The sequence below is a fragment of the Garra rufa genome, chromosome 15 (genome assembly GCF_049309525.1).
Source record: "Garra rufa chromosome 15, GarRuf1.0, whole genome shotgun sequence".
Taxonomy (NCBI): domain Eukaryota; kingdom Metazoa; phylum Chordata; class Actinopteri; order Cypriniformes; family Cyprinidae; genus Garra; species Garra rufa.
Window position 1 is genome coordinate 25,452,909 of NC_133375.1, and position 25,266 is coordinate 25,478,174.

The 25,266-nt window shown below is 36.7% G+C and overlaps 2 protein-coding genes across 2 annotated transcripts; one reads left to right on the top strand and one right to left on the bottom strand.

Moving 5' to 3' along the window:
* The first annotated feature begins 1,744 nt into the window (after positions 1-1,744).
* On the top strand, positions 1,745-17,963 carry inavaa (innate immunity activator a). Its single transcript, XM_073819665.1, has 10 exons — positions 1,745-1,820; positions 10,079-10,192; positions 10,444-10,577; positions 12,403-12,525; positions 12,744-12,975; positions 13,094-13,147; positions 13,732-13,957; positions 14,987-15,142; positions 16,080-16,770; positions 17,191-17,963. The coding sequence occupies exons 2-10, from the start codon at positions 10,138-10,140 to the stop codon at positions 17,281-17,283; spliced, it is 1,764 nt and encodes a 587-aa protein (XP_073675766.1). The 5' UTR covers positions 1,745-1,820; positions 10,079-10,137; the 3' UTR covers positions 17,284-17,963.
* Positions 17,964-18,038: 75 nt separating this feature from the next.
* On the bottom strand, positions 18,039-24,810 carry LOC141287613 (uncharacterized). The gene is made up of 12 exons (XM_073819769.1): positions 24,491-24,810; positions 24,343-24,409; positions 24,223-24,250; positions 21,633-21,773; positions 21,423-21,554; positions 21,200-21,347; positions 21,073-21,107; positions 20,893-20,943; positions 20,670-20,779; positions 20,034-20,162; positions 18,708-18,836; positions 18,039-18,598 (listed from the first exon to the last, which is right to left on the bottom strand). Exons 3-12 carry the CDS (start codon positions 24,241-24,243, stop codon positions 18,466-18,468), a joined length of 1,029 nt encoding a protein of 342 aa, XP_073675870.1. The 5' UTR covers positions 24,244-24,250; positions 24,343-24,409; positions 24,491-24,810; the 3' UTR covers positions 18,039-18,465.
* Between the last annotated feature and the right edge of the window lie 456 nt (positions 24,811-25,266).

Genomic DNA, 25,266 nt, shown 5'->3' on the forward strand with positions numbered 1-25,266 from the left:
TATTGACACAAAAATACAAAGAGTAAGCAAATATATTACATTTGTTGTTATTAAACATAATAAAAAAGTACATTAAATTATATTACGTCAAGGTATCCCGAACTGGTGTTTGTGAAGGAACTGCAGGGTGTTTATGATAATAATTAATTTAATCATAAAAGATATTTAAAATAAATCATTTTTAAAAATCAATCAAAAAAAAAATGCTAAAAAATGTAAATATTAATTGTTTACCTGAATGTCATGTGACCATAACCAACATCAGAGAATTAATGAACATGCAAATGTGATACTAATTATTAAAACATTTATTGAAAATCTCAGGGATATTTGAAGTAAATTTATTAGGTGAAAGAGGATCAGATGACACAAAGGTTTATGAATTTGTGCATTTTAATGAGTTTGAATGACAAATGCCTCCTAAAGACATAGAAATACATGATTAAGTAACCTACAGAGTGATAATTGAAATGAAAATCAATGTTTTTATAGGTAGTTGATGCAATGTTGAGACTACTTAAACCTGAAATTATTTTTGGTCAATCAGTGGTCAAATTGATGGTCTTTGTGTGAATGTCCACAAAACACTTTCTGAATGTATATAAGCAGTAGGCTATTTTTGAAAAAAAAAAAAAAAGAAAGAAAAAAAAGAATTTTAAAAGATGAAAAAGAGGAATTAGGGAGAATCAATAAATTATGAATAATTTATTTCTACTGTGTAAATAACATGTAATGCATAAAAAAAATAACCTTTTACTATTTTAAAATGTAATTTACTTAATTTTTGTAATGTAATCAGTTACTAATCAGCTACAAATCGCAACATCTTCAGCACCAGAATATCACAGTATGGTCTTTTTCTTTTCTCCATAGAAAAAATGACTTTTGTACTTTACTCACTATTCACAGCCTCTCTATTTACACTAGAATTCCCAAATCGATTCAGTGTCTCGCTGCCTTTGCATTTACAGGTGGCACTTGTGCACATCGCCAGTGAGGAGAGAAATCTCCACGGACTCTTCCTTTCAGATGGAAATGGCCCTGTTTAATTAGCTGATCTTTAAATTCAGGGAAAGGCACGAGGAAAGAAAGCCTGACCATCTGCCGTAGCCCGCCTTTATCAGGAAAGTGACAACAGGAGGCAAATGGAAAGCAAATCGACAAAGACACGTTTGTAGGAAGAAACTCGAGCCATGTTGTGCTCTCAAAATTTATATATCCTTACAGGCTGACGACAGTTACGTCAAATGCTCTTTCAGCAAATTACTTTGATCAGGCACGTCGCCACGCAAGGAAACAATCAAGTTGTGGCAGCGTGCCATTTCAGACACTATACATATAGTCCAGAGGACTATTCGCCAGCTGTCCTCTTGTTTAACTCTTATTGTCTCGGTTTTCTCCCGCTGGCTCTGTTAGACACGCCCATCGCAGAAGAAGCGTGTGCTGCCTTCAAAAGATCACGCACGCTTACGAAGCATCAAGACAAACATTCGCGATAGGGGACTGTTGCAGTGGTATCGCCCTGTTTTGTACCTCTAAACTTGTTTTCAAATACAGTTAGTTTTTTTCCCTTATTAGAAGACATAGTTGCCGTATATTAATTTTAATACGTTTCTCAGCCTAGAAATACAAACTGAAGAATATTTTCGCTGTAAGGCACAATCCCCCTGCGCAAACACGGTTGGTACAGTCCAGTGGCTTTTGGCTAGCTTGAGTAAAGACTCCACATCCAGCCGCACTGTGGAGTCCAGCGGCACATGAGCATCTGCGGGAATGGAGTAAACGGAGGGTGTGTATTGGGCTGGATACTGCAAAGAAAGGTATGGTAAAGATAATAAATACTAACATTAATACGAAATATTACATATATGTATTATCTTTTTGTGGCAAAATGTATTATGATATGTGGAAATGATATTTTATGTTAAAGCATTCCACAATAGCTCAATGAAATCATTCATTTGAAGGCATGCGCTAATCCTTTGATAAGCTCTGTAAAAATACTTTTTGAGTGTATTTATGTTTTTGGGACCTAAACCTATATTTATAAGGCTGTTCATTTTATTGCATGGGCTAGTGCTGCTTAGTAAGGTCAAACATGCCTTTCAAAGCATGCTTTGATTGAAGAATGGCACTTATAAAATCAAATCGGAAATTGTATGATATTTATATATCTATGGGATATATTTATATCATTTGTCTTCACAAGCTCCATCCATTCAAAAGACATGTTTTCTGTTAAGTTCTGTCTCTGTCAAACCAATTTTATTTTATCTTTGAAGTCCTTGTGAGTGTTGTTTAACAATGATCCAGATCAATATTGGTACAGTCATTCTAAACATTAGGTCTGTTAAAAGTTAATTCAAAGAAACATTTTACCTACAGTTATAACCATTGCTATTTGTATAAAGGCTTACAGGGTTGATCCATGGTATATCTTAATTGACTTTGTACTGGAATAGAGATAGAAGTGGATGTCCATTCAAAAAGTAGAATGGATCTGTGTTTACACTGGCAAAGAAACTTTATTTATTAGCTTAAGTTGTTTTCATCTTTGAGAGGCTTTTGTCATGCTTTTTGATTAATCGTTTCATCTTCATTGTGTGGCATGATGAAAGGAGAGAAGTGGATTCACAAAGACTGTCTTTCAAGTCTCTTCACACTCTCTCTCTGGCTTTCTCACTCTCCGCCATGTTTTGCATGGCTTCATTAACATTCGACTGGTTTTTGGCTTTGCACCAGCTGTGGAAATAAGTCACACACTAAATTCTGTCGCTCCCCTAACATCTGCGTCCACACGATTCAGCATCTCTATAATAACAGGCTCCGCATACATTCTGGGTCGCGTTCAAGTCTCCCGTCAGACTTTCCAAGCTCAGGCCCTCTCTGGGAATTCCAGACCTGGCCGCAGTGGTAATGAAATTGGCCGAGTAGGCATTCCAATAGATCACAGCCCCACAGACTCATGGGAAAGGGTGTTGGGGAATCTGGCGGAGATGACATGAGAATTGCAGACTACTGAAAACGGCCTCATTCGCTGATGTCTCATCTTTACGCTCGACTGCGCGAGAGGATGGGTGGATCTGTTGTGTTATTCTTCTGCTGCTGAGATCGCTGTCGAGAAGACTACGTCCTGTCTGCTCTTCTGAGCCTAATGTGCTTTGTAATCAAGACAGGCCTAATGTGTTTTCAGGGTGGAGGTCCTTGCACCAGTTTGTGGCTTTGAAGGAATAGGTCATCCAAAAATTCAAATCTGTCATCAGTTACTCATCCCATCCCTTTAATATTTCATTTCTTCTGTGGAACACAAAAAGAGAAGTTTTGAAGATTGTGCTGATTGCTCTTTTTCACACGTTTACAACAAAGTCCCTTTCACGGAAAGTCAGTTCACTCAACAGCCATTCAGTTAGTAGCAAGGCCAACTTGCTTCAGTAACAAGGTCAACCTGCTTCAGTAAACAGTAACCTGTGTATTATGTTCGTATCTACCTGCAATTTATATTATAGTTAATAGTAGGGATGCACCGATACGAATCGGCCGATCATGCTTGCGCGTTTTGTCAGTAAAGCCGGTTCTGTAATCAGCGGTAAATGCCATCAGGTGCGTGATTTCACGTTGAGCCGTATATACTACACACAGCCGTTGTTTACCGACGAGCTGCGCAAATTAATGTTCATTATCAGTGTGAATGTGCGCAGCTCGTCAGTGAACAACGGCTGTGTGTAGTATATACGGCTCAACGTGAAATCAAGCACCTGATGGCATTTACCGCTGATTACAGAACCGGCTTTACAGACAAAACGCGCAAGTGATCGGCCGATACGGATCGGTGCATCCCTAGTTAATAGCAACCTGTATACTATGTTCATCTATTTGTACATTCTAATTGTAGTTAATTATCATCTGTAAATTATGCTCACAGTACTTCATCTGTAAATATTATCCATAGTTTCTCCCTGTACATATTCCCTATAAGTGCACTTATAACTTATACCTTCATCCTGCACTTGCTGCTTATTGCACTCCTGGTTAGACCTAAACTGCATTTCGTTGCCTTGTACTTGTACATGTACATGTGTAATGACAATAAAGTTGAATCTAATCTAATCTAAAAAAACTTCTGTTTACCTGAATGGGGAAATACTGAGATCTTGAAAACTGCTTGTCAAACTCACATCTATAAAATATTTTGATTAGGGCTGTCACTAATGATTATTTCAGTAATCGAGTAATCAGTCGATTATTCTGCTCGATTAATCGAGTAATCTAATAAGTAGGGGTGGCACGGTACATGAAAAACAACCGAACCGTTCGGTTCGCTTGTCTCGGTTCGGTGCGTGTGTGCGTCGCACGGTTCAACGGTTCAACGCATGCGCAATGTAGCCTTGTGAGTGTCCTTTTTGATCGAAATAAGAGGTGTGTGTAGACATAGAGACAGTAAAAGTGGAGTGCTGCAGGTTACGTCACGTGTAGAAATGGCAAGTGGGAGAGATAAGGAAGGCTGCCCGGAGTTAGAGGATGCGCCAGCTATGATACGCTGTTCATCCAACTTGGCTGTGCTTTCAATTTTATTAAAGGAAAGGATGAAGCTGATTGGTTGGTTCATGTCACATGGCCTGCGGTGAGCTTGCGGAATTTTGAAAAGTTGAGATGTTTTTATCTCGATGCGGCGCGGACGCGCCCTGGAAAAAACTAGCGTGTCGCACCACGTCGCTTCCATTTCGAGCGCGCATACCACTACATTTGAAATAACAAACTTGAGTGCGCAAAAGAGGCTTCATGTGAACGGCCCCTTAGCCAGGTCAGTTGTGTGGGAACATTTTGGATTTCATGTTACCTATTATGAAGACGGGAATAAAAGAATAGATTGAACTGAGACTGTGTGCAAGCATTGTGGAAAATGCATATAATATGCTAACGGCAACACTTCTAATTTGTCAGTTCATCTGAGAAGACATCACACCAGTGTGTTGGTAGACATGCAAGTAAATTCTTCAGTTCAATCTTTATGTGCTAAAAAGGCACATCAATTCCTGTGGAGATACACATTGTCCTGTTTTTGCCAAATAAATGAAAAGCATGTCATCAATGTCTTCTCTATTGCTGTATCAAATCTCCCCTAGCTTTCCTCAGAGATGGTCTCAATAATGTGCTTAAAGTCAAGTCCAATTCAGTTTGTGCATGATTACATGATAAAACTTTTTTTTAATAATGTATCCTAAATTGTGGATAATCAAGCTACATTTCATATGCCAAAACAAACTTCTGGAGTGTTAAAGATTAAAATAAAAAAAATAAAAACAAGAACCGTACAGAACCGAAAACCGTGACCTAAAACCGTGATACGAACCGAACCGTGGGTTTTGTCAACCGTGCCACCCCTACTAATAAGTATAATACATATTTTATGTAATAAAAATAGACCTAAGAAAACAACAGCTATTAAAATGACTTAAAATACTTATATAATAGCAATAAAAAATAATAATTTGTTCAAATAAAGTATCAAAAGCAATTAAACATGGTTTTATGAACAAAACTCTGACAATATATAATGTATTATAAACAATAGAACTAATATACATTATGCATTATATTAAAGGCCTGCAGAGTCGATTAATCGCGATTAATTGCATCCAAAATAAGTTTGTGTTTACATAACATATGTGTGAGTGCTGTGTATGTGTATATGTATATATAAACATACACACATACATGTATTTATTAGAGCTGCAAACCAATGAGTCACGATGAATCGATACTATGTGTATGTACTGTGTATATTTATTATGTATATATAAATATACACACATGTATATATTTTTTAAAAATGATTTGTATGTATTTATATATAAATATTTGACATAAATCTAACATTTTTCTCCAATATACATGTATGTGTGTATTTATAAATATACGCAGACATAATAAATATACGCAGTACACACACATATAGTATGCAAACAAACTTTTATTTTGAATCGATTAATCGCAACTAATCATTTTGCAGCTCTAGTATATATATTTATATATAACATAAATCATATATAAATACTTGCATGTATTTTTATATACACACATAAATATACGCACTACACACAAATATATTATGTAAACAGAATTTTTTTATTTTGGATTCGATTAATCTTGATTAATCGATTTGACAGCACTAGTTTTTACATTTGTAATTCAATTGTCAGCTTAATCTTTAATATTTTGCTATTTCTTTTACGACAAAAATGATACAGCCACTGTAATTTCTTAAATATATGGACATGGTTACTCGACACAGGCAAAATGCAATTTTTTATAACTGAGTACTCAAATTGAATTGAGGAATCATGACAGCCCTAATTTTGATTATTTCCCACAAATGTTAGACAGAATCACGATCAGGAAATTCGACAAATTTGTGTGTGAAATCTGCATATGAATGTTTTCATGAATAAATCATGATTCGACAATTACGTATGTACTAAAATTTATTACAAAATATCCCAATAAAATGTAGGAACAACTAGCAACGTGGCAATTGGCTCTTTTATTTAGATGGAGGGATTTCGCAAATGGGTACTGAAGCTTTAAAGTTTAAAAAATGATGCAAAAGCACCAGAAATCTATCATAAGCTTTGACCCAGGTGCTATATTGATGTGGCATGATTGCAATTAGATAAGAAATGCTTACTACAGTGGAAACACATGTGTTATCACTTGTATTTTTAATGTTTCATACATTAAAAATACATGTTAGTGTTCTAAAGTCACACAATATCTTTGTGTTGGAAAAAAGACCAAAATTCAAGACTCTTATTTAAATAATTGCACGGGAAAGAGCAGCCAGTGCAGTTTTCAGTAATTCTTTCTTTGTGTTCCATGGTAGAAGGTCATGAGGGTATGGAAGCCCGTTTCCGCCACTGAATAAAAAAAATAAAATAAAATATTGCGACTTTTTTTCTCAGAATTGCAAGATACAAACTCGCAATTCTGACTTTTTTTCTCAGAATTGCGAGTTATAAAGTCAGAATTGCGAGATATAAAGTCGCAATTGCGAGTTATAAAGTCAAAATTGCGAGATATAAAGTCAGAATTCTGACTTTTTTTCTCGCAATTGCGAGTTTATATCTCAGAATTCTGACTTTATATCTCGCAATTCTGACTTTATATCTCGCAATTCTGACTTTATATCTCGCAATTCTGACTTTATATCTCGCAATTCTGACTTTATATCTCGCAATTCTGAGAAAAAAATGTCAGAATTGCGAGTTTGTATCTCGCAATTCTGAGAAAAAAAGTTGCAATATTTTTTTTATTTTTTATTTTTTTATTCAGTGGCGGAAATGGGCTTCCATATGAGGGTGAGTGAATGACAGCAGAATTATAATTTTAGGGTGAACTAAAATTGTAGTTGCTTTTCATTTAATAAAGCACAGTGGGTCACAGTGACCCAATTCCTGCTGCAGTTTCATCAGCCTTTCTTTTGCCCTCTTCTACCAAGTCTTGTTGTATCAGCAGATACTGTCCTGTCAGCAAACTGGCCGTTCGGGCTTGTTGACACAGAGCTTTGCTGGTATTTTTTCAGTCGTTGGAGTGTCTGATGGAGCAGGCTGGTTGCTATTGTGCTGAGCTGCATCCATCCATGTGAGTTACAGAACTGAATGAGGACAGAGCCTTTAGAAGCTCCACAATTCACATCCTGTCTAATTTTCTTCCTCAGAACTCAGGAAGAGGGATGATAAGGATCCACGCCGACTTATTAGCAGAGATGTTGTCCCTAGTGATGTGGGTGGGCAAACTAGATTTCCCCCCAAAATAGCATTTATATAAATACAGCGTCTGTGCTAGATTTTTGCGTGCATGACACCAGCACTCATTACATATAACAAGGAGTCATTGGCCCTATAAACCACAGCAAAAACAGTACAATTTTGAAATATTTTTACAATTTAAAAAACGTTTGTCTATTTGAATCTATTTTAAAATGTCATTTATTTCTTTGATTTTTAAAGCTGAATTTTTAGCATCATTAATCACATGATCCTTCAGAAATCATTCTAATATTCCGATTTGCTGCTCAAAAAACATGTATTATTATTATTATTATTATTATTATTATTATTGTTATTATATTGTGAACAGCGGAGTAGCATTTTCTCAGGTTTCTTTGATGAATAGAACGTTTAGAAGAACAGCATTTACAGAAATATAAATCTTTTGTAACATTCTAAATGTCTTTATCATCACTTTTGATTATTTAAAGCATCCTTGCTAAATAAAAGTATTCATTTCATTCAGTTCTTTCCCCCAAAAAAATCTTTGGTTCTTTCTATTCATCAAAGAATTCTAAAAAAAAGTACTTAAATATTGATAATAATAATAATAATCATCATCATCATCATCATCATCATCTGTATATTACAATGATTTCTGAAGAATCATGTGACATTGAAGAGTGGATTAATGATGCTGAAAATTTAGCTTTGATCACAAGAATTAAATTGCATTTTAAAATATATTGAAATAGAAAGCTGTTATTTTAGTAACAGTAAAAAAGTTATTTTAGTAATAGTAAAAAAAATTTAAGTTATTTTAGTAATAGTAAAAATATTTCAAAATATTACTGCTTTTGCTGTATTTTGGATCAAATAAATGCAGGCTTGGTGAGGTGAGCAGAAAAGGAATTCTAAAAAAAAACATTAAAAATCTTACTGTTTAAAAACTTTTGACTGGTATATATATTGCAGTGCAGTTTATAAAAAGGGATACATTTAGTAACTTTTTTTTTAGTTTTTGTTTGTTTTAGAGATCATTCATAAGAATATTTAGAAAATTGTTGTACATTCACATTTAGGATCAATCTTTCTGCAGACATTTAAAAATTAGGCCTAGGTCTGATACTGGTTGATATAATGTGCCTTTTCTTGCTCAGGAAATGAAAGCAACCTTTGTATTTTTGTAGGACTTCAAAAAAAAAAAAAAAAGATAATGTCATAAATTGAGCTGATATCTTCCTCAAATCTTGTTACTGAATATGAAAGAATCCTTTGTATTCCTTCTGAATCTCCAGAAGATGAAAACTGGGGCATAATTTACTCACCCTCATACAATTTTCTTCTGTGGAACACTAAAATGTAAAAAATAACTCAGTATTACTTGTTTTTCATATAATAAAAGTCAGTCCAGTCCAGTTCTGAACCCCACTGACTTTCATTGTATGGATGAAAAAACCCATCCATTACAAGTAAGTCAGTCCTGCTTGATTGATTCCTTTTACTTCTGTAAGAGGATCAGATTTGTAATTCAAACTCAGTGCATTAAAATGTTCCTTATAACAGAACAAGACTTTATGTAAATGCAGTATCTCCTCATCCTACTTTCTCCAAATTGAGGCCTGCGAAATCTGAGACAGTCTGGGATCCCTAAACATATCTAACAATCCTTTAGAAAAACTTTGCCTGTAAGTTTTCTTCACGGTAATAAGAGAAGCCCTGACATGGTTATCTAAGTTATCAGCATCTCCAGCCTGAGGCTGAATCAGCACGGACACATTGTTCCACTTCAAAGCTGCGGCGAGTGGGCACTGAAAGAAAAAGAAGGGGGTCTTGGAGAGAACAGGTGCAGTCTTTGGGAGGGGGAGAGTCCCTTCTGCCATCTGTTGACTTCTAGTTTTCCCCCAAACACACTTCATCACAATTCACACACGCCTGCCTGGTCATAGTGATCCAGGTTGCTATGGTGCTGTATGGGAGGGATAAGACCCCCACATGTGTTCGGTCAACTCTGGGCGCACGGCTATTGTGTTTTGAGACATTCAAATATTTTGGGGGGTGTGCGTGTGTGCGCAGACTGAAATAGGGGTGGATGAGGAGAAAGAGCAGTTGCTTTGTCAGTTGTGGAGGAGACGCTGAGGTGCCTGTGAAGGGTTCTCCTCGGGAGGCTTGGTTTTACATAATCGCACGGCCACAAGCTGCTATTTGGAAGGCAAATTTACTTAGTGGTTGCTGGACTGGAGAGCAGCAGTAAATGGAGAGCGCTTCAAATCAAACAACGGATTTCAGTCTTTTCTTTTGCTCATCAACAGGTCACATCTGCAGACTGAACTCGGATATTGTTGAAAACTGCAGAGTAACAAAAATAAACATGGATTGTAAGGAGGAGATCAGTGACTCTGACAGCGGGATCATTTTGAACTCGGGTGAGTGCTTTTTATTTATGTTAATGATAATTCATATTTAGAAGGGAGCAGAATGCCTAATCTAAATTTGGTACTGTAATTCCCCCTAAAAAGTTGAATGAACATGTTATTAATATAAATAACTTAGGAAATGATGAAGGAAAGTCACATGCTCAAACTTAAGTGCTACAGTTCAGTGTGTCAGGGCAGGCCAACTGCTAGCACCCTATATGTGTGTGTGTTTGTGTAATGAAACCTGTTGTGCTATCCAGGCCCAGACAGTCCCACGTCTCCGGTAAAGGACCTGAGCACTCACACACGTGCCATGAGGCTAAAGCAACAGGCCCTTGAGGACAGACTGGAGCTTTGTGTCCTGGAGCTAAAGAAACTCTGCATTAGAGAGGCTGTGAGTGACTACAAAATGAGCCATCAGTGCTGCCATCTCTGTTAAATTTATAGACATCATGTATTATATGTGACCCTGGACCACAAAACCAGTCATAAGGGAGATGTATACATCTAAACGCTGAATAAATGAGTTTTCCATTGATGTATGGTTTGTTAGGATAGGACAATATTTGGTCGAGATACAAGCATTTAAAAATCTGGAATCTGAGGGTGCAAAAAAATCTAAATATTGAGTTAATGGCCTTTAAAAGTTGTCCAAATGAAGTTCTTAGCAATGCATATTACTAATCAAAAAATAAGTTTTGATATATTTATGGTACTAAACTTACTAAGTATCTTCATGGAACATGATCTTTACTTAATATTCTAATGATTACTGGCATAAAAGTCATACAATGTATTGTGGGCTATTGCTACAAATAGACTTGTGCTACTTATGACTGGTTTTGTGGTCCATGGTCACATTTTTAAATTTTAAAATTTTAAGTATGAGGCTTATATTTAAATGTAAATTAACTTCACATGGGACCCTTGCATATGAAATATATTTTTAGTAGTCTAATTCTTGAACTGTGACCAAAAATCTGCTTGGAAGAACTGGCTACCAATATGATATTTTCCCATTTATTTTCTCCATAGAAATGTCATAAACTTCTTTAAAAAAGGTTCAAGATAAATCACAACTATAAAACCTTGGTTTTTAAATGAAAAGACACAATAAACCAGGGTCTGCCAATATTTGGAAACCATAAAAGAAGTCTGGCCTAATTAACTAATGACTTCTAATCAGGCTAAACAGTTACACTACCATTTCAAAGTTTGGGGTCGGTTGAAAGTCTCTTTTTAAATTCAAAATTTCAATAAAACAGTATAACAGTAAAACAGTTCAAATAACAGTTTTCTATTGTAATATACACTACCAGTCAAAAGTTTTTGAACAGTAAGATTTTTTTTAAGTCTCTTCTACTCACCAAGACTGCATTTATTTGACCCAAAGTACAGCAAAAACTGTAACATTTAAAAAAAAAATGTACTATTTAAAATAACCGTTTTCTATGTGAATATATGTACGTTAATATATAACGTTAATTTTTCCTATGCTTTCAAAGCTGAATTTTTAGCATCATTACTCCAGTCACATGATCCTTCAGAAATCATTCTAATATTCTAATTTGCTGCTCAAAAAACATTTATTATTATTATTATTATTATTATTATTATTATATTGTAAACAGCGGAGTAGATTTTTTTCAGGGTTCTTTGATGAATAGAAAAACTTCTGACTGGTAGTGTATTTTGTAATGTACCTTTTTTTCTATCCATATTGAAAATGGTTTTGTTGCTCGTTGCAATGTTTTTGTGGAAACTGATAAAATCGTACTGATTCCAAACATTTGAAAAGTAGTCTGTATTACAAGTAAATTACTTTGCACCCACACTGTGCCATAGTTTTAATAGTATAAGAAAGTTTTAAAAGGAAAGTCAGCTGGCCCATAAGCGTAAATCAGATTGCTCTGATTAAGCTGGGCTTTTCTTGTTCTGAAAACAGCCATTCAATAGAGGCACTAAAGCCAATGGCTAAGAAACAGATGCTTCTTTGCATGTTAGGCCACATGTCTGTCATTCACTATTGGCCATGCAGGGAGAAGATTTAAGGGCCCAATCATTACACCATACAAACCCCTTTGTGGACACTTCGACACTAGAAAGACGAGCATCTGCTCGCTCAAAGATTTTTTTGTTTCATATTGACAAACAAACATAAAGTTTGTTTTCTTTGTCATTGCTTTTCTTTGAGTTTAAAGCACTCTTTGTTTTAACAGGAGCTGACTGGAAAGCTGCCCTCCGATTACCCTCTCCTGCCTGACGAGAAGCCCCCGCAGGTCCGGCGACGCATCGGAACCGCTTTCAAACTGGATGAGGGTTTTATTTCACAAGATGGCGAGGTATAGGCCACAGTTTCTGCACAGAGATTATTTTAAAAGCTTTAATGCAACGCTATTTGTTATTTGAGCCTACCTGGCTAGTTTGAAATGTTATTCATGGCGAAATTATTATATGTTCCACTTACATGGAAAAAGATTTTTACGAGGTGTGTTTAATCAACGTTTCAGCATTTTCAGGTTGTAATCATGCGGTTACCCCCTAAAATGTTTGTCTCCAGGAGTCTGAGCTGCACGCGCTCGAGGCTGATCTCGCCCTGCAGCGGCAGATTTATGAGGCAGCCCGAAAGCTCTCCCTCGAGGAGCACATTAGCAAACCGGTGAGGAAAAGCCGACTGCAGCAGTGTAAACGTGAAGAGAAGAAGCTGAAAGAGCTGCAGGATGTGATACTGAAACACCGCATCAACCATGGCTGTCTCTCTTCACAGACCTGCTATTCTTCTAGGCAGAGAGGTCAGCCCATCAATTCTCATATAAACTATATTTTACGTATTAGAAAATTGATTGACTGCATTATTAAAAAGATTAGAATGTTTTGAATTAACTAATTTTATTTGTTTGTCCATTCCAGATTTTTGTATGTCTGATGACAGCTCGCTGTCTGACGCTGTTGCCTTGGATGATGGTAAGTGATCGACCCTTTATTTCCAGGTTAAAATAAATTGTGCTCCACTGTATGTGAAAATTTAAAGGGATAGTTCACCCAAAAATGATGATTAATTACTCACCCTTGTGTTGTTCCAAACCCTTAAAACCTTTGATTGTCTTCAGAACACAAATTAAGATATTTTTGATCAAATCCAAGAGCTTTCTGACCCTGCATAGACAGAGGAAAGTACATGCAATGTGGTACTCTCGAAAATGGCACTAGAGTGACTTGGAGGAGAAGAATTGTTGAATAAAGTAATTTTAGTTTTTTTTGCATATCAAAAAGTATCCTTCTATCTTCATACAATTATGGTTGAGCCACTGATGTCACATGGACAATTTTTTGGCACCTTTTTGGACCCTTGCTGTCTATGAAGCGTCAGAAAGCTCTCAGATTTCATCATCTTAATTTGTGTTCCAACGATGAACTAAGGTCTTACAGGTTTGGAATGACATGAGAGTGAGCAGTTACTGACAGAATTTTTATTTTTGGGTGAACTAACCTTTGAATGTATAGTATCTAAGAGTTTGCTAATGTCAAAAATTGTCTTTTATCCACAGACTCAGACTCTGCTCCCTTTTCTCCGGCTGTTCTGGGCTCTTCCACGGACAGCGGTTTCCAGTGTCTGACTCTTTTACCCAATAACGGCCCAAAGCAATCAAGCTCCAGCTCCAGTCTGGACTATGATGCCTCACCCATCCAGAACTCTCCATGGAAGGAATCCAGCTTGGACCAGCCCTATCAGAAACAAAAACCTTCTCACTCTGCCGGCAGCAGCCGCTCAAGGTATTGTGGGATGTCCTAGCTTTGAGCCCAGTGATAGATGCTTAATTGCACCACCTTTAATTTGTGTTGTCAGAGCTGTTTTAAAGGTACTTGATTCTGTACTTGATGCTGATTTGGTGCAGAAACATTATTATTAATACTGAAAATAGTTCACCCAAAAATGAAAATTCTGTCATCAATTATTCACCCTAATGTCATTCCAAACTCGTAAGAGCCTTTGTTCATCTTCGGAATACAAATTAAGATATTTTTGATGAAATCTGAGAGCTTTCTGACCCTGCACAGACAGCAACGCAACTGACACATTCAAGGCTCAAAAAGGCAATAAAAACATCATTAAAATAGTTTATGTGTCATCAGTGGTTCAACTGTAATTTTTTGGTTTTGAAGCTGCAAAAAGTTTCAAATTACGGTTTGTAAAATTGCGGTTGAACCACTGATGTCTAGTCTGATGTCTACTACATTTCTGGGCCTGGGAACATTACAGTTGCATTGCTGTCTATGCAGAGTCAGAAAACTCTAGGATTTCATCAAAAATATCTTAATTTATGTTCAGAGGATAAAGGTTCTTATGAGTTTATAATGACATTAGGGTGAATAATCAATGATAGAACTTTCATTTTTGGGTGAGCTATCCCTTTAATATTTTTGTGGAAACTGTGATACATTTTTTCAACATTCTTTGATGAAGTAAAAAAAAAAAATCTATATTTACTGGTATTTCTTATTGCTTTAAAGCATCCTTGCTGAATAAAAGTGTTTATTTATTTATTTATTTTAATTGTACTGACCATAAACTTCTCAACGGTATTGTAATAGGTCACAGGGCTGTGTTTTGGCAAATATCTTGTACACAATTATTATTGAACACATCAGGTTTGATTCTACTATTTAAAGAACTTTTGTCATACTGATGATCCAATTAGCTAATCTGAGGTAAAAACCCTTTAGAACAAATCACTATAAGATTCTATTTAAGATACGTTTATGTGTTTATAATCTTCATAATGATTTCTCATCTGTCAGCAGCAGTCCAACTGGCTCACCAACTGACACAAGAATGGCAGAACTTCCTCCACCACCCCAGTTTGTGTTCAAGAGTCTGCCAGTGCGAAACAATCAGCCAAACAGCGCCCCCTCCACCCCAGAGCTGCCACTGCGCCGACAGTTCTCACAGTCCTTCAGGTAATTAATGTACACAGCATTGGTACTTCAAGATTGTCTGAATACTGTTCGTCAAATAAATTCATCTTTTAAAACTAAACTAAATTAAGCCAATATATTTTGGGACTTAAAGAGTTCACCCAAAAATGAAAATTCTGTCATTAATTACTCACCCTCATGTCGTTCCAAACCTGTAAGACCTTTGTTCTTCTTCAGAACACAAATTAAGATATTTTTGATGATATAGCTTTCTGACCCTGCATAGACCACAAGGGTCCTTCCACATACAAATTCCAGAAAGGTTCCAAGAACATCGTCAAAATACTTAATCAGTGGTTCAACCGTAATTTTATGAAGCTACGAGAATACTTTTGTGTGCCAAAAAAAAAATAAAAAATAACTTTTTCAACAATTTTCCTCTGAGTCACCCTAGCGCCATATTGGAGAGTATCATGTGCACACTGTCCTCTGAATGTAAACAACGCAATGCATTTTGGTACTCTCCAGTATGGTGCTAGAGTGATGCAAAGATAAAAAAGTATTCTCGTAGCTTCATAAAATTACGGTTGAACCACTGATGTCAAATGGACTATTTTGTCAATGGTCTTGGTAACTTTCTGGACCTTGAACGTGGAAGGACCCTTGCTGCCTACGCAGGGTTGGAAGGCTCTTGGATTTCATAAAAAATATCTTCATTTGTGTTCCGAAGATGAACGAAGGTCTTAAGGGGTTGGAACGACATGAGGGTGAGTAATTAATAACAGAAATTTCATTTTTGTGTAAACTAACCATTTAAAATACATGCACACAAAAATATTTGGTGTTTTCAATTTTAATTGCATTAAAATAATTTTAACTGATACGTTTCAGTTTATTAATAAGCATCATTTGCAATTCTATTCTATCTGCAACCTTGGCAGCAAATTTCTCACTTTAATTATCATCTCCTCTTAAACAGGCTTCCCAGAAGCAAACCAGAATTGACCAAGGCCAGCTCAGACCTGGGACGGGGCCGGACCAAGTTACCACGTCGAAGAGTGACCGATTTCGCATTAGCCTACTCAGTTCAACGTTTATATCAATGCAGCTCTGAAGACAGCAGCTCCGAGCTTTCCATTTCCTCATACAGCAGTTCCTCCAGCCGAGAAATGACCAACGAGGCACCCAAACCCTGTCCGCCTCCTTACGGCTACCATCGCACTGCTACAAATAAAGCACCGGTCCAGCTCAACACCCACAGTACACTCAAAAACAACAACAACGCACCCCACCTCGTGCCTGGCCCAAATCGAGTGAAGATTATCAACGGGACACCACTTCAGGCAGACATGGGGAGGTTGCAACTTGGACCAAATACACAATCTGATCCCGTAAAAACGAATAAACCCCAACAAGAGGTTACTTCACCCAAACGAATGGTCAAGCCTCCCCCGCCGTACACAAAGGTGGTCCGCACGACGTCGCTAAGAGAGTATCCCAACCACCCCAGCCGCGTGCTTCCTCGAGATGTGATATCGGGGGAGCTTAAAACCTGGCACCAGAAAAACAATATAGCCATGTCCAAACCCCGCTCACTTGACCGACAAGGATCGATTCGAATCAAGCGCCCAGAGCCGCCACCTTACCACCAGATTCCCTCTCATAAACAGGTAAAGATGTGAACAATATTTGACCCTAGACCACAAAACCAGTCTGAAGTAGCACAGGTATATTTGTAGCAATGGCCAAAAATACATTGTATGGGTCAAAATTATCGATTTTTATATCACTTTCCATGAAGACATTTTGTATATATAATTTTTGATTAGTAAGTGCATTGCTAAGAGCTTCATTTAGACAAATTTTAAAGGAAATTTTCTCAATATTTAGGTTTTTTTTTTTTGCACCCTCAGATTCCAGATTTTCAAATAGTTGCATCTCGACCAAATATTGTCCTATCCTAACAACCATACATCAATGGAAAGTTTGTTTATTCAGATTTAAAAAAAACAGGGTCACATATGTGCATTTATCAGTACCAATGAGTGTTAATAAGTTCCTGGTAAATGATGAACATACTTTCCATCCAGGTGTCTCAGAAGGTGATTCTGCAAAGGGCTTCGGATGGAACGCCACTGCAGTGGTACGAAGAAGAAGACTCCGAGATTGTGAGTCAGGTGTAACCAGGAAGAAGAAACCTGGAGGAAATGAAACCGAGAATAAGTGGACTCTCATTGTACACGTCTTTCTTTTTTATTTATTGAGCCAATGGACTCACTGATGTAGTCTGATTATGTTAATTCTCACCAAGTTGGAGCTGAGCCAGTGAAGTATACGCCTCAATTCCATATATGCCTACATTTGTGATTAAATTTCAAGTCTAAGACTTCCTTGTAAGGCATCATGCCAGATATTTATGATGAATGTATAATATAAATGTGACTTTATTGATGTCAGGAGAGAGTGTGGCCCACCTTTTGCAAATGAACGCCCTCATGGAAATGACATCATTTACTATATATGTGTCTGGTACACGATTCTTCATGATGAAAGTATTACGTAACGTCTTAGTTTCCCCATTATTTTATTTAATTTAACACATTATGAATTAATATATTATTTTTCCATATTATTTTTTATTTGTGGATTAATATTGCCCCTTTCCTAACACTTTTTTAAATTAGTGAAATGTTTCAAGAAGTGTTGCTCTGCTACTGTAATATGCATTGAAAGAATAATCCATCTGTGAGTTTTATTAATACCAAATGCAGATGTTTTACTTCCTGTTTGTACACTAACTAATTATGAAATATATTTTATATTATTTATAATACACTTTAATAAACAATATCACAGATCCTCACTGTTATGTCTTGTGCATTTTTGTCACATTTTCAAATATTTCACATTTGAAATAGATGTAGAGCACACACTGTCATGAGTGCTAGTGCAAGATTTTATTCTGAGACATTTCAAACTATACATGAAATAGTTTCCCCTAAAACAAATCTACAAAACAATAATTAAAAGCTATACTTTACATATACTGTACAATACTTTTCTATTTCTATCCACCTTATTTTTCCTGTAAGACCAGTGGCCATTTGTAAATTTTATGGGTCTGCGTCCAGCTATTTTTAACTGTACAAAACAGCTAATTTTACTGCTTGATATTGCAAATTGGTGTGTCTGACCATATAATATTTTAATGTATTATCTTAATTATGAACATAATGGTTTGTAGTGCAAACAGTTTTACCATTTACTTATCGTTATTTCCCTATAGCGGCTATTGAACCGGAAGTCTCATTCATAGGCTTACTTCTGCATTGAATAATAAGGTGGATAGACAGTTATTATGATGTTCACATCCATAAGACAGGTGTTTGCAGCAACCACATTAATATGGCTAATATAATGATTGAGCAAAGAACAGTGAGGTAAATGACAAGGATTATCCAGCGGCAGCGATATATCCACTGCCTGAGAGGGCGCTGTCTGCATGTGGAGTCACAAACAATACAAATGATCAGTAAGCACAGAGAAATTAATGGTTTAATAATATAACAAATAAAAGAGTAACTGAAAAAGCAGCGTGGGAACTCACATGCTAATGATGCATCTATCACAGTTTCTGAGGTAGCGCTCAGATCTCTTGAGCCAGACATGACTGCACTCCAGCGACGCCTTCTTCCTCAGCTTTTGATGAGGTAACACTGGCGGTGAACTTGTGTTTCTGTTATTTTCAGAATTATGAAATGGTTAATATACCGCTTTTTGACTGTAGTAGACTGAATCTTAACACTAAATCCATGTAGTTTATTTAAAGGTTCATTTATTTATGAAAAAGGACTCTTAAAAACAATATGCCCATGTTTGAAGGAGACGTTCACTTCCAGAATAAATTTTCCTGATAATTTACTCACCCCCATATCATCCAGGATGTTCATGTCTTTCTTTCTTCAGTCAAAAAGAAATTAAGTTTTTTTTGAGGAAACCACTTCTATGGTGGCCAGCAGTTTGAAGGTCGAAATAGCAGTTTCAATGCAGCTTCTACACAAACCCAGTCAAAGAATTAGGGCAGGGGTTCTCAATTCTGGCCCGCGAGATCCATTTCCCTGCAAATTCTAGCTCCAACCTTGATCAAACTCACCTGCCTGTACCTTTCTTGATTAACTTGTTCAGGTGTGTTTGATTAGGGTTGGAGCTGAACTTTGCAGAAAAATGGATCTCGCGGGCCAGAGTTGAGAACCTCTGAATTAGGGTCTTATCTAGCAAAACGATCTGCCATTTTTTTAAAAATAAATTATATTTACATACTTTTTAACCACAAATGCTCATCTTGCACTAGCTCTGCAATGCACATGCATGTCTTCACGCTATGTAATCATGTTGGAAAGGTCACGCAGTTAGTTCTTCATCTGTGTACTTTGGTTCAAAAACGTAGGGACAAACTCCATCTCATTTTCAGTTCCAACAGCAAAATTGTCTAATGTTGTTTTACCTTTTTTGTAAAGGGGCATTTGAATTTCTTTGCACGTTCCCTTTGGAAACACTGGGTACTTCCACCTACATCACGCGTGACGTTTCCAACATCATTACGTAATGTGCAATGTCAGTCAGGCTGGAGCAAGACGAGCATTTGTGGTTAAAAAGTATATAAGCGTTTATTTTTTTTAGTAAATGACCAATCGTTTCGCTACATAAGACCCTTATTCCTTGGCTGGGATCATGTAGAGTCCTTTGAAGCTGCATTGAAACTGCAGTTTGGACCTTCAAACCATTGGCCACCATTGAAGTCCACTATATGGAGAAATCCTGCAATGTTTTCCTCAAAAACCTTAATTTCTCTTCGACTGAAGGAAGACATGAACATTTTGGATGACATGGGGGTGAGTAAATTATCAGGAATTTTTCCTTTAAGGTTACCTACTTTTTTAAAAAGGCAGGATCCAGCTCAAGTCTCAGAGTTTGGTTGGGATGAATTTGGGCAGAGGACGTCTCCTCAGGAGCATCCACTGTGGCAGTTTGTGAGGGACCTTCATCTTGAGGTACTGCTTGCCTATAGAAATGTAAGACTTTGGATGTGGTTAATAATCACACTTATACTGTAATAAATCAGCATAAAATATCAGTCACAACCTGTTTTATTCTAAAATGTTACGTATTCCCAACAAGTAAAAGAGGATATGGAACAAGAAAAAAAAAACGTCTTGATTATAGCCATTAGAAATGTAGCGAGTCAATAAGTTCAAGCTTGACAAAAAGTCATTAAAATAAAAATTAAAATTCACAATATCTATTTTATAAATGTTACTGATTTTTGTGAATGTTTACCCATGAATGTTATTTATTTGTTAAAAAAAAGACTTGAATCAATCAACCTCTTCAATCCCATTTGACCACCTGTTAGCACCTGCCTTTTTCAAGACGAGTAGGACAATCAAGAGTTGAAAGTACTAAAATGCTAACTTGTTTCGGGGTTTTTGCCTACAAAAATACATCATCCCTACAGAAGAAAAAAACCTGTAACGTCACAACTGTAAATATACATATGTATCCAAATTACCCTCTGTTCATTTGGCAGTCATCTGTGTTGTCTGGTTTCTTTGTGTTTGCTTCTTTCTCTTCCGTAATCTCATTGATCAATGACGATAATATAGCTTCTGTTTTTTGCCTCTTCAAATAAAAGAGAAAAGAAAATTACTAGTGCGCTTCAACTAAATTTAGACTGGAAGTTATGGTTAAAAAGTAATTGAATGAATGAATGAATTGACTCATTGTGCACCGACCTGGATTTGCTTTGCAATGATGTTTGTACTGATTCTTCGTCGTAACTGTGGCTAAGAGAGAGACAGAAGAGAAAGATACTTTTGATACTCTAAACAATCCATATAATATGATTTTATCTACATATATTTAGAAAATAAACAATTAAACCATATAAATCTGAACAAATATGGAATCAATACCTTCTGTGAGTCTTTTTCAACAGCGTCAGTTTCCTCTGTAGTGACACAAATACATTAATATTTCAGAATGCTAGCAGACGCATCCTAACTTTAACATTATGATAGAAATGAATGGGTGTTTTCCTACCCCACTGCTCGTAGACATGTCGCTCTTTGCTGCTTTTCTCCATCTGTTTCTTCATCTCTTCCAGTTCAATGCTGTTCCTCTCATGTCGGCGCTTCAGGTTCTCCACATGAGCTACCATCAGTTCCACTGCACGGCTTACTTTAGCCTCCTACTCACAAAAACATATTTAAAAAAGTAATGTTCTCTGGCTTTGCTACTAGTAAAATCTAGTATGGACCGATACCTGATGCACAGCCCCAAGAACCTCTGCTGTGTTGGAAATTCGTCCGATGGTGCCGCCGATAATGTTAAGACACAACTCAAGACGCTGGAGAAGTCCGGCACGTTTGATATCTAAACACATTCCCTTGAGTGTCTAGTGACAAAAATACAGTCATAGAATTGCCAAAGACTAAATAAATAAAAAAAGACTATTCTCAGACTGTAGACATACCTCAAGCACTTCCATGCCTCTTTCCACTTCCATTTTGAGGTTGTCCTCAGCATTGTTCCGAGCGTGTTCCTCCGTCTCCAGCCTCTGACAGAGCGTGTACTGGTCACAGCGAAAGGCCAGAGACAGCCGAGAGAAAGCAGCCTGTGATCACAGCAAAAATAGATTAGGAAAATATATTCAGAAATATTTTTAAATAGGATTTCCTGAACCATGAAGGAACTGCAGGGTTTTTTTAAGGTAATGAAAGACAAGTTAAGCATTTGTAACCAAATTTAATGAATATTTTATTATACTTCTTTACCAGCATATCACGTGACCATTAAAGGTAACTTTGTTTTGGCAAGCCTTTCTCTGCAAGCATGTGAAAAATACCCTCTTGTCAGAGGAGGCTGTATACAGTAGTCAACATTTGAAGTGGATTAAAAAAGTTAATCAAAGTTGTCCTACAACAAGAACGGGTATTGTTTTGGGTTTAGGACGACTAAGGTTTTGATCCACTTCAAATGTTGACTACTGTATTTACTGTGTATTACACTGCTGCCACATAGATCGAATATAAACATGTGATTTCTTTCGCAGCTGTATACCTTCACAACTCCTGTTGTTTTAGCATAAACTTGTATGTAATTTGACAGTTTAAGCGCAATAAGACATGAAAGAGACTTAGTTTAGTACTCACATTTCGTGTGACATCCGCTTTTTGTGCACGTGCTTCAGATGTGTGCACTCAGAAACCCGTATATCAGAAATTGAAACTAATATGGTTTAAAGGTCCCATATTGTCAAAATCGAAATTTCCTGGCTTTTTTCATGATAACTGAGGTCTAGGGGCTATGTAACTACCATATGAGTTTCAAAACAGTCAATCCACAGTAAACTGCACACAGCCTGCTTAAAGACAGTAGCTGTTCATTTTCACGAGCCACTGTGACTTCCGTAACGATGTGACGTCCGATCTACTCAGTCACCGCCTTCAGTCACCACCCCGAGCACCAATCACCGTCCCACCCTCCTTTTGTCAAACCCAGACAATATCGTGTCCATGACATTGCTAAGCAACAACAACAAGAAAACAAGTCGAGAAAACCCTGTTCAGTCGATAGATGTCGAAACTACATCATTGCACAGGCTTCAGAACAACGTGAATATAAGAGACCAGAGGCACGTCAACTTCAGCCTCTTTCACTCAGCGATTCCGGTAAATACACGGATAATGTGTCCCACGATTTGTTCCGGAGTTGTTTGATTTGGTTCATTCACAGTTGTTTTCCGGAATCTGTGCGTGCTTTACACACAACCCATAAAGACGTGTGACGTTTGGATGTGAGATGTAATGCGACGCGTACGTTTCACTAAACTGAAACTAACCTGAACAAACTGTGCTTTAGCGCTGATAGTGAGCAGCTGGCTCTGCCCGATCGCCGCTTCATTCCACTTTGCACGTATTTTTCCATCATGAAGAGTCGCATGATAACGTGCATCATCACTACAACACTGCCTTTATGGCTCTGGCTTTTGTTCACACAGCGCTGGTTCCCGTAATTTTCCAGAATCAGCGCGCATTGTGAAAGGGGCTTTACTAAAGCAACAGTTGTGTAGCTTACTGCATTCGGTGTTTGAAAAAGAAAAAACATTAATGATCATTCTGAAATATCCTGTTGAGTATCAGCAGGCTAGGCTCTCTCTATGGCTCTGGGCTCGGCTAAAGCATACATGACCGTAGTTAACTGTGGTTGGCCTGGCTGTGCGTCACTCAGAAAACAACAGGCCAATCAGAAGAGAGGCTCATGAATATTAATTAGATGGGCCAAAATCGACCTGTTTTTGACAGAGCTCCTAAAAAAGGAGCTGTAAAAATATATTGAGATGGATTTTGGCACTTATATCGCAAATATATAGTCTTAAGGACATCAACAACTAAAATAAACCTCCAGAAATGTGTACAATATGGGACCTTTAAAACGTATGATTTCAGAACGATAGACATGATAATCAAAACCAAACAAATGTTTTTTGGAAGAGTATCTGAGTTACTTTACTGTTTAAAGGCACAGTCCTATTCTGGAAGAGGGGGCGGGGAGCAGCAGCTCATTTGCATTTAAAGAGGCATGCATGAAAACAGTGTGTTTTTGCTTCTACTCAAAATAGGCTTTTTAAAAATGTGATAATAAATGATCTGTGGGGTATTTTGAGCTGAAACTTCACAGACACATTCTGGGGACACCTGAGACTTATATTACATATTGTAAAAAGTAGCATAATATGTCTCCTTTAATCGGCATCAGAAAACAATGAACGTAAATGTTGTTATTAAATTGCTGAAATATTAATTTAAAATTTCGGGAGTACTTTAATTAAATATTTTAGGTCAAAGAGGTTCAGCTGACAAAAAGTTTGAGAATCCTAGTATTGTACAAATGTGATCATAAAAAAACTAATTTGACTGAATATAGCCAGACATAAAAACACATTTATTAGATAACCCACGTGAAACAGAATTAAGGTTTGCCACATTTTAAAGAGAATTGATTCCCCATCACATCAAGTTGATAATACGAACATCAGTTTATTTCAATCAATCAGGACTGACCTCCAATTCCTCCTCTGTCATGTCAACACTATGATGGAGTGAAATAACACACATTATACAATAGACTATAAATATAAAGCTGTGGTAAAAGCTTGAAAAGATTATGTCTGAGCAAATCACCTGTTAGGACCCAGCCTCACCGTAACAGATGCCTCTTCTAAGGCAATTTGGTCCTCGTGTCTAGACCCTTCAGAACAGAAAAAGTCACTTTAATGTACCCAATATAACAGGAATGCATGGTGAGTAAATGGTTTTGTTAATGCATTACCTTCCTCAGAGTCATTCTCACTATTCTCTGTATTGTTGTTGTTCAGCACGTGCTGGTCTTCACAGGCCTAATAGACATTATTGTTTAAACAAAATACATTGTAATAAATAGTACATAATTCTATAAAAATACAGTATTGATTGAATTAATTACTTCAAAAACTAACTTATGTGACCCTGGACCACATTTGGCTGAGATACAACTATTAAACTGGAAAATTGGAATTTGAAGGTGCAAAGAAATCAAAATATTGAGAACACCACCTTTGAAGTGTTCCAAATGAAGTCCTTAGCAAAGCATATTACTAATCAAAAATTGAGTTCTGATATTTACGTTAGGACATTTACAATATATCTTAACTTAATATCCTAATGATTTTTGGCATAAAAGAAAAATCTATCTATATCTATATGTTGGTTATTGCTACAAACATACCCATGCTACTTAAGACTTAGGTTATCTGGTCCAGGGTCACATATCTTAAAAACAATATTTAATTGGTCTTGACATTAATTCCAAGTCTCAAAATAATTAAAAACTGAAATAGTTTTGAAATATTTAGAACATACAAGCTTAAAGGAAGTGTACTACATAGTTATGAATTCTGCGTACATGTTCTTGTCATCTATGAACAAAAGCCCTCTGACACTTGAATTGAAACCAATCTCAATCGTCAGTTTTACTGCTACTGATCAGGGTAAAAGCCACAAAGTATAGAAAATAAAGATAAACGCTTGCTCACCATGACATTTGATGCGATTTCTTGCTCTGTACTT

Bases quoted from the DNA above. Each gene is read 5' to 3' on its own strand.
- inavaa (XM_073819665.1), top strand. From the start codon at position 10,138: ATGGATTGTAAGGAGGAGATCAGTGACTCTGACAGCGGGATCATTTTG. The intron at 10,578-12,402 runs GTGAGTGACTAC...TTGTTTTAACAG, and splicing joins AACTCTGCATTAGAGAGGCT to GAGCTGACTGGAAAGCTGCC. The intron at 16,771-17,190 runs GTAAAGATGTGA...CTTTCCATCCAG, and splicing joins AGATTCCCTCTCATAAACAG to GTGTCTCAGAAGGTGATTCT.
- LOC141287613 (XM_073819769.1), bottom strand. From the start codon at position 24,243: ATGACAGAGGAGGAATTGGAG. The intron at 21,555-21,632 runs GTATGTCTACAG...TTTTGTCACTAG, and splicing joins GAGGCATGGAAGTGCTTGAG to ACACTCAAGGGAATGTGTTT. The intron at 21,348-21,422 runs GTATCGGTCCAT...TTTTGTGAGTAG, and splicing joins TTCTTGGGGCTGTGCATCAG to GAGGCTAAAGTAAGCCGTGC.